We start from the raw sequence: 12,510 nt of genomic DNA on the forward strand, positions 1-12,510 counted from the left end.
TCGATGACAGCACAAATTACCTTTAATGAATGATAAGCACTCCGAAGGACTCGTTACCATAATTGTTAATTTCCAGAGAAACAGAGGTTCTTACAGATCATTCTCTCCAGACCTTGTATTTTCTCTATTTCATATTATATTGACATGTAACGCACAGACCCGCACAAGGGTTGAATGCCCCGCCCCAGATCACACCACTCATATTGGCAGAGCCAGTGTCTGTGTTCTCTCCCTCACCACCCTGCCTACCTGCTCGGCACTGAATCATAAAGTCTAGGCAAATGCCCCAGGAATACCTCCTCCCCCATATTCAAATCTCACCTAGCTCTTCGTTTGTGCTGTCGTTATCCGTAGCAAACGGGAATCTCTTTTGTTCTGCAATAGACTTGGCCTGGCTCTGAAACAGAAACAAACAAACATACGTTTTAGCTTATCACAAGTGAAGACAAAGCTTATAATAAAGACCTGTATTTTAAAAAAATTTAAAGCTCCATTTGATTTATATGGAAGAAAATATTCACTTTAATAAATACCAATTGTGTACTTCACACACATAGCTTGTGGTGTGACTGATTTGTCTCCTCCCCTATCATTAGTGGATCTGTTTCTTTCTTTTTTTGATTTATTCATTTATCTGAGAGCGGGAAAAAGAGAGCACGAGTTGGGGGAAGTGTGGCGGAGGGGGGGTGGACAGGGAAACTTAAGCAGACTGTGCTGAGTGCAGAGCCCGAAACAGGGCTCAATCCTATGACCCTGAGATCCTGACCTGAGCTGAAACCAAGAGTCAGGAGCTTAACCGACTAAGAAGCCCAGGCGCCCCAGTGGTTCTGTTTCTAAGAACAAGTTTCTTTTCACGTCCATAGGGATTCATCCTGCTGGCTGCTTCATGCTCCCTCCATGTTTTCAGAAACTATTCAATGACCTCGATCATGTTGCGAAGATCACATTCTAGCCATCAGTCCTCCAATGAGGCTGGATGACAGAATGTTGTTTTTTAAACTAAAAATATTTTAGAAATAAGAGCTACAAGTTGTACAGAGATGATGCCACCAAAGGACCAACAAAATCTGACCGAGAAACAAGCCATTCTAGTGAAAAAAGCACAGCAGATGATGAACATCTCCCTCCTACTGAAGGCAGTAGATCTGCCTACGAAGAAATTATACACACATATGCACATTTGGCAGGAAAGCTAAAACAAGAGCGGAAACCAGGGGAAAACAAAGTAAATAAGTTAGCTTAGTAACTGCAGTGATTTTATAGGCAGTACCGGTCTACTGTATGTAATGACAGCTCTGTAGTGTTTTGGAGACAAATCATGTCTGATACCACAGCTGTGACTTCACCAGAAGATTCAGCTGTTGATGCTAACCTGTGATACGCTTAGTTACAGGGTACACATTAAAGTGATTACTTCACACCAGATTCTCCTAAGACATGACTAAAACTTGTACATACCCAGAGACAGCAAAAACTAAGACAGTGAGAGACTAAAGATTTGTGGCTTTTGGCAAAACCACAGGATTAGAACCCAGTGACATCCCAATTAACTGAGTTCCTTTTTTTAAAAATGCATAGCACAGACGCCTAAAGGCATATATATAGGCCAAATAATTTACCTGAGACGCTCTTCCAGCTACTATATGTGCTATTCAGCTAACAATTGGTGTTCATTAGCAGTAATGAACTGTGGCCCCTTGGGCTTCACGGACTCAAATAACAGTAACAAGGCATTTCCACTTATACTCCCTATACTTTCAAAATCTAGATTGATGTTCAGATACAGCACAGTATTTAGTTTGCCTATAAAACAGGTCAAGATGAAATCAGAGAGGGAGGTAAACCATAAGAGACTCTTAACTGTAGGAAACAAACTGAGGGTTGCTGGAGGGGAGGGGGGTGGGAGGGAACAGGGTAACTGGGCACATGATGAACTATATGCAACTGATGAATCACTAAACTCTACCTCTGAAACTAATAATATACTATATGTTAATTAATTGAATTTAAATTTAAAAATAAATAAATAAAGCAGGTCAAGAATAAGCTAACTCTGGGGTTAGAACACAAGTTAAAAGCTATAGGCCAGAAGGGCATCCCATGTTGAGATGAATGCTCAACTTCATTCCATTCAGGACTCCAGACAAAAGGAAACATCTGAAAATTCTACTACTATGGGAATGTTTAACACTCAATTTCTTCCAGTAAAACCCTGATGACTAGAGAGAAACTCTATCAGCTCCTTCTCATTTTGCTCCATAGCTGGAGCTTCCACACAGCTATGGGAAGTCTTGGCGGGATCCTCGAGAGACAGCTTTTAAGAAGCGGCAGATTTAACAATATGTGAAGACATCACAGTAGGACATCCGGGTATGACCAGACACGAGACTTTCCTCTTTATCAGATGGTCACAGATCAGCACACAGATGCAAAAGATTTATCTGCTTAATAAATTGCTTAGGGCCCAGAAAGGGAGTCTATGAATAATGCTTTTAGTGCTTAAAAAATCCAGTATGCAATGAGAGTCTCCCATTTGCCAAACCTTTGTGCAGAAAGATATGGGAAAAGAATACAAATGAAATCCCATAAAAAGAAATCATTTACCAAACAACATCAAGAGTATACTGAAGACCATATCTGAGCTAAGTGTTTTTATTTTATTAAAAATAAAACCTGAGAGAAGTGAGAAGGAAAGTATAGTATGAACAAATTAATTTCCTGATCAGAAAGAATCTTTCCCACTTCTAATACCGCATCTATCGATATCCTCTGTGGACAGCAGTGAGAAGCTCTGATCAAGGAAGTTTATGCACACAGCCCCACTTCTCTGGTCTACTAACTCCAACCCGTCCGTCAGGTCCCTGCTTACGTTTCAATTCCTGAAAGCTGTTCTACCTGCTCCCCTTAATTTAACGGAGATCATGTTGACCTTTTGCTGTACTTCTACATTTATTTGTATAATTATCGGGTCAGTGACTAGGAGTCACGAGCGTAGGGACTGAGGCTAGCTGGCTCACTGTGGTATTCCCAGTACTTACTTAGCACAACGCCTGGCACATAATAGGTGCAAAATAAATATCTGGAGAATTAATGAAGAAATGAATAGTCGGACTCCCATATTTTCAACCTAGGGAAAATGAAAGGCCAAGATTGATGAGCTTTCTCCCATAGGTTACTAGCTAGTGCCATCTTAAACTAGAAATGCAACACGTAGAAAATATTTGAATTCCTGTCCCTAATAATTCTAAGAATCTAATCGCCTATCCAAGGTGGGGATCACCCAATTTCTACTTAAATGTTTTTAGTGATGGCCAACTCACTACTTTACAAGATAGCCCATTCTGGTTTGAGACCAGTCTAATTCAAGTTTTTCCATATATCAGGTTGATTGCTATGCAGTGAATTAGGTAAAATCTGTTGATCATTTCCTAGTTTGCAATTTCTACCTATTTTTAGTAGTTCTTACATGCAAAGGCAAAGCTTTGTCGGGAGAAGAAAGACTATCCTAAAGGGAAATTTTAAATGAAAGAAGCAAACAATATCTACATGGATGTTAAAGGAAAAAGCCTGGAGAAAAAAAATATGTTAACCTTGGGCACTGAAAGAGCCACTCAGCTTCACAGAGGCTGTGAGACTGGAGGCGCGTATGTGCTAACATGGATAGGCAGAGACAGACGTTACCCAGTGCCAGGTACTCAGCCCTGGAGTGGAGAGGTCTCCCATACAGTTTGGCTGGTATCGATAATTAAAAACATAAAAGATACCCACACTGGCAAAGGCTGGAAAAATAAGATACATTATACCTTCAAATACATGAGGTTTCTAGAAATAAGGGTCAGCCATGATCTCCCCCTTTATTCACTGGAACTTAAAAAGTAAAATGGACGAGATCTAGAATGATCAACCATCCAATTCATAAGTCATAATAATTCAATGTGACTAAATACCAGATGACCTATCTTTATCTTATGCAAGTAGAACCAACTGGAATCAAAGCCTACTTGATAAACAGAGGTGACCTCCTTCTTTTGAAAGCAGTACCATCATGGCTCTAGATTACAAAAACAGAAAGCATGTATGGAAGATGCATACCAGAATCTTTTCAGTGTTGAGGGAAAGCAATGAGTCACAGGGTGGTGGTCCTTTGGGCTCGCAGTCTGAGTCGTGGAAGTTCAGAAAGGATGACTCTGCAAAGTAAACATTCCTGGTTATTCTCCTCACCTTAAATTCATGGCTCTCAGGTGTCTAACTACGAATTATAATGTGAAAAATCCACAAAACCAACTAAGGACAAAGCAAAAAGCACTAAAAGGGGCATCCTATCTTCCACTTTATAGCTGTGTAACATTCTGTGGTTTCCAAATATCCTCACAACCAGTCATTAACATAGTAGTTGTTAAGATAACTTTGTTAGACGTCTCCTACCTGGCAGCATTTACCAGAGATTAAAAAAAAAATCACAAACGGGAGACCAAAGTCAAGCCAGTGAGAGCTAATGTTAAAAGATAAGTACAGGGGCGCCTGGCTGGCTCAGTTGGCTGGAACGTGCGACTCTTGATCTCGGGCTTCTAGGTTCAAGCACCACGTTGGGTATAGAGATCACTTAAAAATAAAATCTTAAAAAAAAAAAAGAAGGTATGTACTAAGGGTCTAGTATCCAGAATATATAAATATCTCCTGATTTCAACAAGAAAAAGACAAACAAATTAAAAAATGGGTAAAGGAGGGGTGCCTGGGTGGCTCAGATGGTTAAGCGTCTGCCTTCGGCTTGGGTCATGATCTCTAGGTCCTGGGACTGAGCTCCCAGCTCAGAGGGGAGTCTGTTTCTCCAACTCCCTCTGCCTTTCCCTTTGTTTGTGCTCTCTCTCTCTCTCTCAAATGAATAAAAATCTTTTTTTAAAAAATGGGCAAAGGACTGGAATAGGCAATTCTCCAAAGAAGATCCACAAATGGCCACTGAGTACATGAAAAGATGTTCTACATCATTGTTAATTAGGGACCGCAAATCAAACCATAATGAGATACCACTTCATTACCACAAGGATGGCTATATTTTTTTCAAAAATGGGAAATCACAAGTATTGGCAAGGATGTAGAGAAATTAGAGCCCCTTGTGCACTGCTGATGAGGATACAAAGAGGTGTGGCCGCTGTGGAAATCAGTTTACTGGCTCATCAGAAAGTTGAACATAGAATTACCATACAGTCCCACTATTCCATTCCCGCGTATATACCCAGAGAACTAAAAACAGGGACTCAAACAAGGACGTGTATATGAATCGTCATAGAAGCACCATCTACAATAACCAAACAGTAGAAAGAGCTCAACAGATGATAGATACATCATGGCATATACATACAGTAGAATATAATTCAGCCTTAAAAAAGGTAGTACTACAATCATCATGAATTAGTACAACCCTTTACTCCTATAATAATAAACCTACATTTATACTTTAGCTCACTAACAGAATTTCAAAATTGAGAGACTTCACTCTAAGTGACATCTAAAATGCTTGCCTATATTTGGAAATATTCAAAGGTGCGGCATATATATATCATATGTCTTATCACTGTTTACACCTTTTGGCCTAAGAGAGGAAAATGTCTATTTTCTAGTTATCTCAAGGCCACTTATTAAATTATCAATTTGAACACCACCTTTACATTACAGTCACCGGGGTCCATTTCTAGACTTTTTTTTTTTTTTTAAGGAATCTTTGAGATTATTTACACCCAATGACAATAGCTCTGACAGATGACTGTCCCATCCCATGGACACTGATATTTTAAAAATGACAGGAGTAACTCATGTTCATTCTAGAAAATATAGAAAAATCACAAAACATAAATAAAAGTCATTTAGAATACTACCACACATTGAGAACGAATGTGAAAATTTTGGTGTAATTAATGTAATTAAGAGTGACAATGCTGAAATCAGACGGCTTGGGTTTGAATTCCTGTTGTCTGCCACTACTTACTAGCTCTTGGCCACTGACTTAGCCTCATCAATCTTTGGTTTCTTCATTTATAAAACAGGGTCAATGAGAGTATCTACTTCATGGGAGTGCTTGATTTAAACAAGACAATTTAAACAAGGAGAGATAGAAGTAAAGTATTTGGTACTGTTTCTGGCATAAAGAAGGAGCTTAAAGATGTTTGCTACTATTGTTATCATTAGGTTGTGAGAATGGAAGGAGATACACTGTTTTGTAACCTGCCCTTTTAATGTAACAATATAAACACTTCCCCATATGACTAAATTTTCCTCTGCATTATTTAAATTCAAACTTAGTGAGATTAGGTAAGATTTTTAATATCTTTAAAATTTTAATTCTCTACAATATACCTGTATTTTGCTGTTGTTTCTAGACTAATCCCTTATAATGATCTGCTTATTCTGATTTCAATAATATCACATTATTTCAATACTGTACCCTTTTAATAAATGCATACATTTTAATGTAAAGCAAAGTCTCATCATTTTTTTTTTCAGAAGTTTCTTGGCTATTTGGATCAACATACTTCAGATAAACTTCATTTTGTTAAGGTCACAAAACAAAAAAGTCCCTCTATGACTTTTTGGGTTTTTTTGTTTTTTAAGTAGCCTCCATGCCCAGCGTGGAGCCCAACGTGGAGCCCAACGTGGGGCTTGAATTCACAACTCTGAGATCAAGACCTGAGCTGAGATCGAGTCAGCCGCTTAACCAACTGAGCCACCCAGGGGCCCCCACTCTATGATTTTTATTAGAATTGTTAAAACTGTAGATTGAGTGGAGGAGTACTTCTTTACAAAATTTAGTCTATTTATTCAACTTTTATTAACCTATGCAAAACTTTACAATTTTTCTATATAATTTACACATTCAAATTTGTTGTGATTAAAAAAAAATTGGTGGATGACCACTGATTCAGTACGTATTTGTTGAGCATCTACAACGTTCCATTCACTGCTCAGTGGTCTTCGACACCAAAAATGACCCCTGTCCTTCTATATGAAGATTATAGTTCAGGGACGCCTGGGTGGCTAGTCAGTTAAGCGCCTGCCTTCAGCTCAGGTCATGATCCCAGGGCCCTCGGATCGAGTCCTGCATTGGGCTGCTTGCTCAACAGGGAGCCTGCTTCTCCCTCTGCCTGCCGCTCCCCCTGCTTGTGCTCTCTCTCGCTCTCTCTCTCTCACAAATGAAAATAAAATCTTAAGAAAAAATATGTTTTAAAAAAAGATTATAGTTCAGTGAGGGAAACCAACAGTAATCAAAATCACACAGAAATGTCAAGTCACAGCAGCTTAAAGAACTTATGACTAGAGCATGGTCAGGAGAAACAGTACTCAGGGACAGTTTCCTGAGTACGTGAATAACAGCATCAGAGCATACTGATAGAGTTCACAGGGTAGAGGCACACTTCTGATCCCCATTTTAAAAACAAGGAAACTAAGCCAAAGAGGCTAAGTAATCTGCCCATGGCTACCCTCTAGCAAAGCAGTGGAGGTGGGGTTTGAGCCCAGGCAGTCTCGTTCTGGATCTGTGCTGGAGAGAGTGAAGGGAGACCTGAGGGAAGTTTCAGATTTAAAAGGGGAAGGCCCATGGGCAGCTGGTAGGACAGGCAGAGTGGTCCAGACAGAAAGACAGCATATTGTAAATCTTCTGTCTTAACTGGCTAGAGCTCAATATTTTATCTACCCACATTACTGAATTCCTAATGCTCTATTAATGCTTCCATTTATTCAGTGGATAATTGTATCATCTACATGTAATTATCAAGGTCTTTTTAATATTTATACTCATTTAGCATCTTATTTTACTAGATAAAACCTCCAAAAAAGTGCTCAATACTAGTACTCCTGCTTATTCCTGACATTAATACTTCATTGAATGATCCAGAATTTCCTCAAGTTTTGATGATAAGATTTTTCATTTAACATTTATAAGCATCCAGTGGGAAGATGCTCTATATGGCTATGGGTTAACATTACCATATAAAGGAAGGATTCTCCTGTTCTTTGTTTTATCAAAAATTTTAAATCAGGAAAGCTGGCTGAACTTTATCAAGTGTTTTTGGAAATTTCTTTATGATAATCATATGATTTTTCTCCTTTGACCTATTAAGGTAATTAATTCAATTTTTTTAAAAAGTTGAGCCATCTTTGTACTTCTAAAATAAATTCTAATTGGCCAAGGCACATCATTACTTTAATTGATTGCTGGCTTCAGCTTATTAATATTTTACTTAGGATTTTTATAACTATTTTATAGCTTTCTTCCCACCCCCACCCCCACAACTGTATTAAATTCTGGCATTAGTGTCTCTTGCTGGTTTGGTAGGATCTGTGAGAGAAAAACAGTTTGTTACAGCTATACCCAGAGTTGTCTGGAACAGAAGGTTAAATTTGTTCTTCAATCTAAAACTGTTTAGCTCACTATGGCTTTGATTATTTTACAATAACAACCCAACCACCTGTATTTAGATGGTATAGATTTCCATAGAATCAGGAAAACATTGTATTCCTCCTTGCTCAGATAACACAAGTTAAGATTTATTTTATATTTTTTTAAAAGATTTTATTTGAAAGAGACACAGAGAAAGCACGAGTGGGGAGGAGGGTCAGAGGGAGAGGGAGAAGCCGACTCTCCGCTGAGCAGGGAGCCGGATGCGAGGCTCGATCCCAGGACCCCAGGATTATGACCTGAGCCGAAGGCAGACACTTCATTGACTGAGCCACCCAGGCATCCCGCAAGTAAAATTTAAAGATAATTACTACAGAAATATTCTCAAAACACAATACAGAATCTTATCTTTTTCTTCTAAATCATCTCTTAAACATTTATTGAGTGATTCACATTTTTAATCTTATTAGCAGGGATTTCTCCACATTTGTGTCTTAATTCCCATGGCCTCTACAATTGTCCACACGGCCCCTCACTCCTAAAGTACATTTGCCTCTGCTCTTCTATATATGCGTTAGCCTTAGCAGGTTGATCTATTTTATTCTTTTTTAAAGAACCAACTCTTGGATCTATTTATCAATTCTATTGTTGCTGTTTCTCATTCATTTATTCTGGCTTTGTTCTAGGCACTGCTTCCAACTTCCCTTCTTTCCTTTTCCTGTTGCTCAAGCTTAGTTTCCAGCTCATTTACTCCCTGTCTTCATCAATACGAAGAAGCCACCAAAGGCTTAAGCACAAGAAAGATTATGGACAGTTGTGTGAGGAGAGAAGAGCCCAGAAGACGAGAGGAGGGAGGCCAAGTGGGAGGCCGCGGCCAGCTAAAAAATAGGAAAAGTCCAAACAAAGGCAGAGACCAATGGGTTGAAATGGAGGGTCAGACTCCAAAAAGGTAGAGGAATTAAAAAAGACAGGGCTTTGAGAAAAATTAGGCATGAAAAGAGGACAAAGGCACTGGTTTCCAGTTTGTGTAGCAACACAAGGTACAGGGGCCATTAACTGAAATGGGAAGTTTAAGAGGAAGAATGGTTTCAGAGGGCAGTCAAGAGCCCAGTGCCTGGGAGATACTCAACTAGAAGCTGTCTCGCATGTAGTTAGGAAATCCAGGGAAAGATAAGAGCTACAGGTATGAATTTGATAATCATTAACTTAACAATGGATGAGTAAATAGGGGAAGGAGGTAGGATCTCAATGACAGCTCCAGAAGCTTAAGTTTAACAAGAAAAACAGAGCTGACCCTGGTGGGGGCAAGGTATTTAAGAGAAGGAGGGTAAGTCAACTTGGTAATTTGCCTTTTTTTCTAAAGAACTATCTGAAGAACATTTCTTTGAATTGTTTTACATCTTTGCCATAAAACTATACACAGAGTTATTACAATGATTCTCATTTTCCATTATACTCCCTTATCCCTAAAGTCAAATATTTGTTTCTTCTCACTTTTCTTGATGAGCCTTGCTAGATAATTGTCTAAACATTACCAGTATTTTCAAAGAACCAGCTCTTATACTGAAAGCTAATCAAATGTGAAGTCAGAGGAAGAGTAGTTAGCTTGGAGGCAAAGCTCCAGAGTTCAGGGCGTGGGCTGGGGAGCCAGACTGACCCCCATCAGATGCCTCACCGGCTGGCTGACTGCACAAGTCCTTTCATATCTCTTAGCCTGTTTCCTCATTTGTAAAACAGGAACAACTACCACCACATACCCTCCCAGGGCTTTTGTGAGGAGATATAATGCCCACAATTCACAGGAAATGGTTGGGTTTGAACAGCGTGGGTCCTCTTACACGCAGATTTTTAAAATAAATACAGTATACTACTGTAAATGTATTTTCTCTTCCTTATGATTTTCTTGACTACAGTTCCTTTACCCCAGCTTATTTTATTCTAAGAATATAGTGTATAATACATACACGAAATACGTGTCCATCAAACTACTTGTCACTAGTAAGGCTTCCGGTCAACAACAGGCTATTAGTAAAGTTTCTGTGGGGAGTCAGAAGTTGTACATGGATTTTTGATGGTCAGAAGATGTACATGGGTGGGGGAGGAAGGGTGCCCCAACCCCCAAATTCTTCAAGGGTCCACTGTATACATATCTAGGCTAAAATTGTCGGAGGGTTTTGCTGTTCATTTCTTCTTCCTTCTTAGCAATTTTTTTTTATGTATTTGACACAGAGAGACACAGCGAGAGAGGGAACACAAGCAGGGGGAGTGGGAGAGGGAGAAGCAGGCTTCCTGCTCAGCAGGGAGCCCGATGCGGGGCTTGATCCCAGGACCCTGAGATCATGACCTGAGCCGAAGGCAGACGCTTAACGACTGAGCCACCCAGGCGCCCCCATTTCTTCTTCCTTCTTTCCTTAAGATTATTTTGGTTTTTACAGCACTTTACAGCTTTCAAAATGCTCTCACAACACTCTTTCCTTTGGTCCTCCAACCTCTGGCGTAGGTAGAACACACCTTAGGCTCATCACACACATGGGGAAATGAGCTCAGTGTTAATGGATGTGTTTAAGGTCACAAGATGAAGAAATTGCAAAGGCGAGGCTGGCCACATCGTGCTCTAGGACACCACATCAACAGAGGTGGCATGGTCCACTCGTCACCACCCATTCTGCCAATGCTGGGTCGTAATAATAGATGGTTTAGGTAGAGCAATGCCACCAAACTTCTTTCCTGCCCTTCCAAACCCCACAGACAGCTGATTTTAAGATTGGTTTTGGTGGAGGCACAAGGAGCTGACTGCAGTAGGTTCAAGAAAAAACTGGAGACGTGGAGACAGTGCACAGAAACATCTCCTTTGAGGAATTCTGCTATAAAGGAAGCAGAGAGAAGAGAGGTGGCTGGAAGGACGTGTGGTCCTGTCTTTGTTCCCTGTTTTTTCTAGACAGGAGCTATTATAGCCATTTGTATGCTGATGGAAGACAAGAGGGAATGAGATGTTCCGTACAAGAAGAGGGCTACACTCAAGGAGGCTCCAACAAGTCCACACCCAGACAGGACCAGAGGCAAAAGATGAGTCTAGAGCCTTTGGCAAGCTGTAGCTATGATGCTGGGGAAGTTCTCTTCTGATTGCTTCCTTCTCAATCAAATCAAATGACCTCCTCGTGAGGCAAGGAGACGTGGCTTTGGAAGTTGCAGGTATTTGTCATACATTCACATTTGCAGGTGAAACTGACTGAAAGCTTGTAAACAGCAAACCCAGAGCCAATTCCTGAAGGAAGACGTTTTATAAGGAACTCAACAGCTGCTGGGCTGCACTCACCACTTGACCACCTTGCTCTAGTTATAGAAGTGTGCCAAGTTCACCTGAAAACAAGGATGACTGGGCTTTTCCCATGGATAGGCTAGAACTTGGAAGTCAGGCAATTCTAGTCCGAGGCGTAGGGTGACCCGGGAAGAACCGTAAGCATTCCTGTGGCTAGAGGAGCTACCAGAAGGCCAAGCAGCTGCAAGGCAGCATCAATTATACTGCCTTTTGCTGTTATCAATTTCTGCATTTGTAAGACAACCACTGTTGAGGACCTTGTACATCACATTGGTTGATGGTCCCAAATGGTAAGTTTCTTTTAGAATGCAATAACAGGAAAAGCAGGAGGAGGAAAAGTTCTCCTCCTCTGAATTCATATGCTTCTTTTGTTCTAACAAAATATTATTCATCTGTACCTGAGATGTGTAAGTTATCATAAAACAACTTGAAAATAGAGGCTGCCCACTGGGAATTAGATTATAAGGTCAACATATAATTAATCCATTAGAACAAAGATCTGCAAAGGGCATCTAAAAGAGACAGAATGGCTTTATAACCAAGCATGAGTATAATCTGATCAAAGCTGTACTGACCCACCCAAAAGTATTAACACATGTACAGAATATATACAACCAAAAGAAAAGGAGCTGGTCAGCTGCACAGAATGGAAAAAGAGGCAGGGAAGCAAATGATGTGGCATCGATCCAAGAAGAGAAGCGGGTGGGGGGCGCTGGAGCCAGCAAAGTGAGCAGCCAGCCTTAGCCACAAAGGCTACTCACTTAGCCTGGGCTTGTAGCATGGATTGAAGACACAGCAGATG

At 40.2% G+C, this 12,510-nt stretch overlaps 1 protein-coding gene across 6 annotated transcripts in view; it reads right to left on the reverse strand.

The window, feature by feature from the left end:
* TTC13 (tetratricopeptide repeat domain 13) overlaps window positions 1-12,510 on the reverse strand; it is a 91,543-nt gene that overhangs the window by 72,029 nt on the left and 7,004 nt on the right. For 5 of the 6 annotated variants that reach the window (XM_032430278.1, XM_032430277.1, XM_032430276.1 and 2 more), the window contains exons 2-3: window positions 4,093-4,187; window positions 322-397 (exon numbers count right to left, since the gene is read on the reverse strand). In XM_032430278.1, coding sequence (XP_032286169.1) covers window positions 322-397; window positions 4,093-4,187 — 171 coding nt within the window. Of the gene's footprint in view, window positions 1-321; window positions 398-3,038; window positions 3,128-4,092; window positions 4,188-12,510 lie in introns of those variants that run through there. The other variant, XM_032430279.1, reaches the window with a different exon arrangement.

The sequence above is a fragment of the Phoca vitulina genome, unplaced genomic scaffold (assembly GCF_004348235.1).
Source record: "Phoca vitulina isolate PV1807 unplaced genomic scaffold, GSC_HSeal_1.0 scaffold43, whole genome shotgun sequence".
In the NCBI taxonomy this organism is placed as follows: Eukaryota; Metazoa; Chordata; class Mammalia; order Carnivora; family Phocidae; genus Phoca; species Phoca vitulina.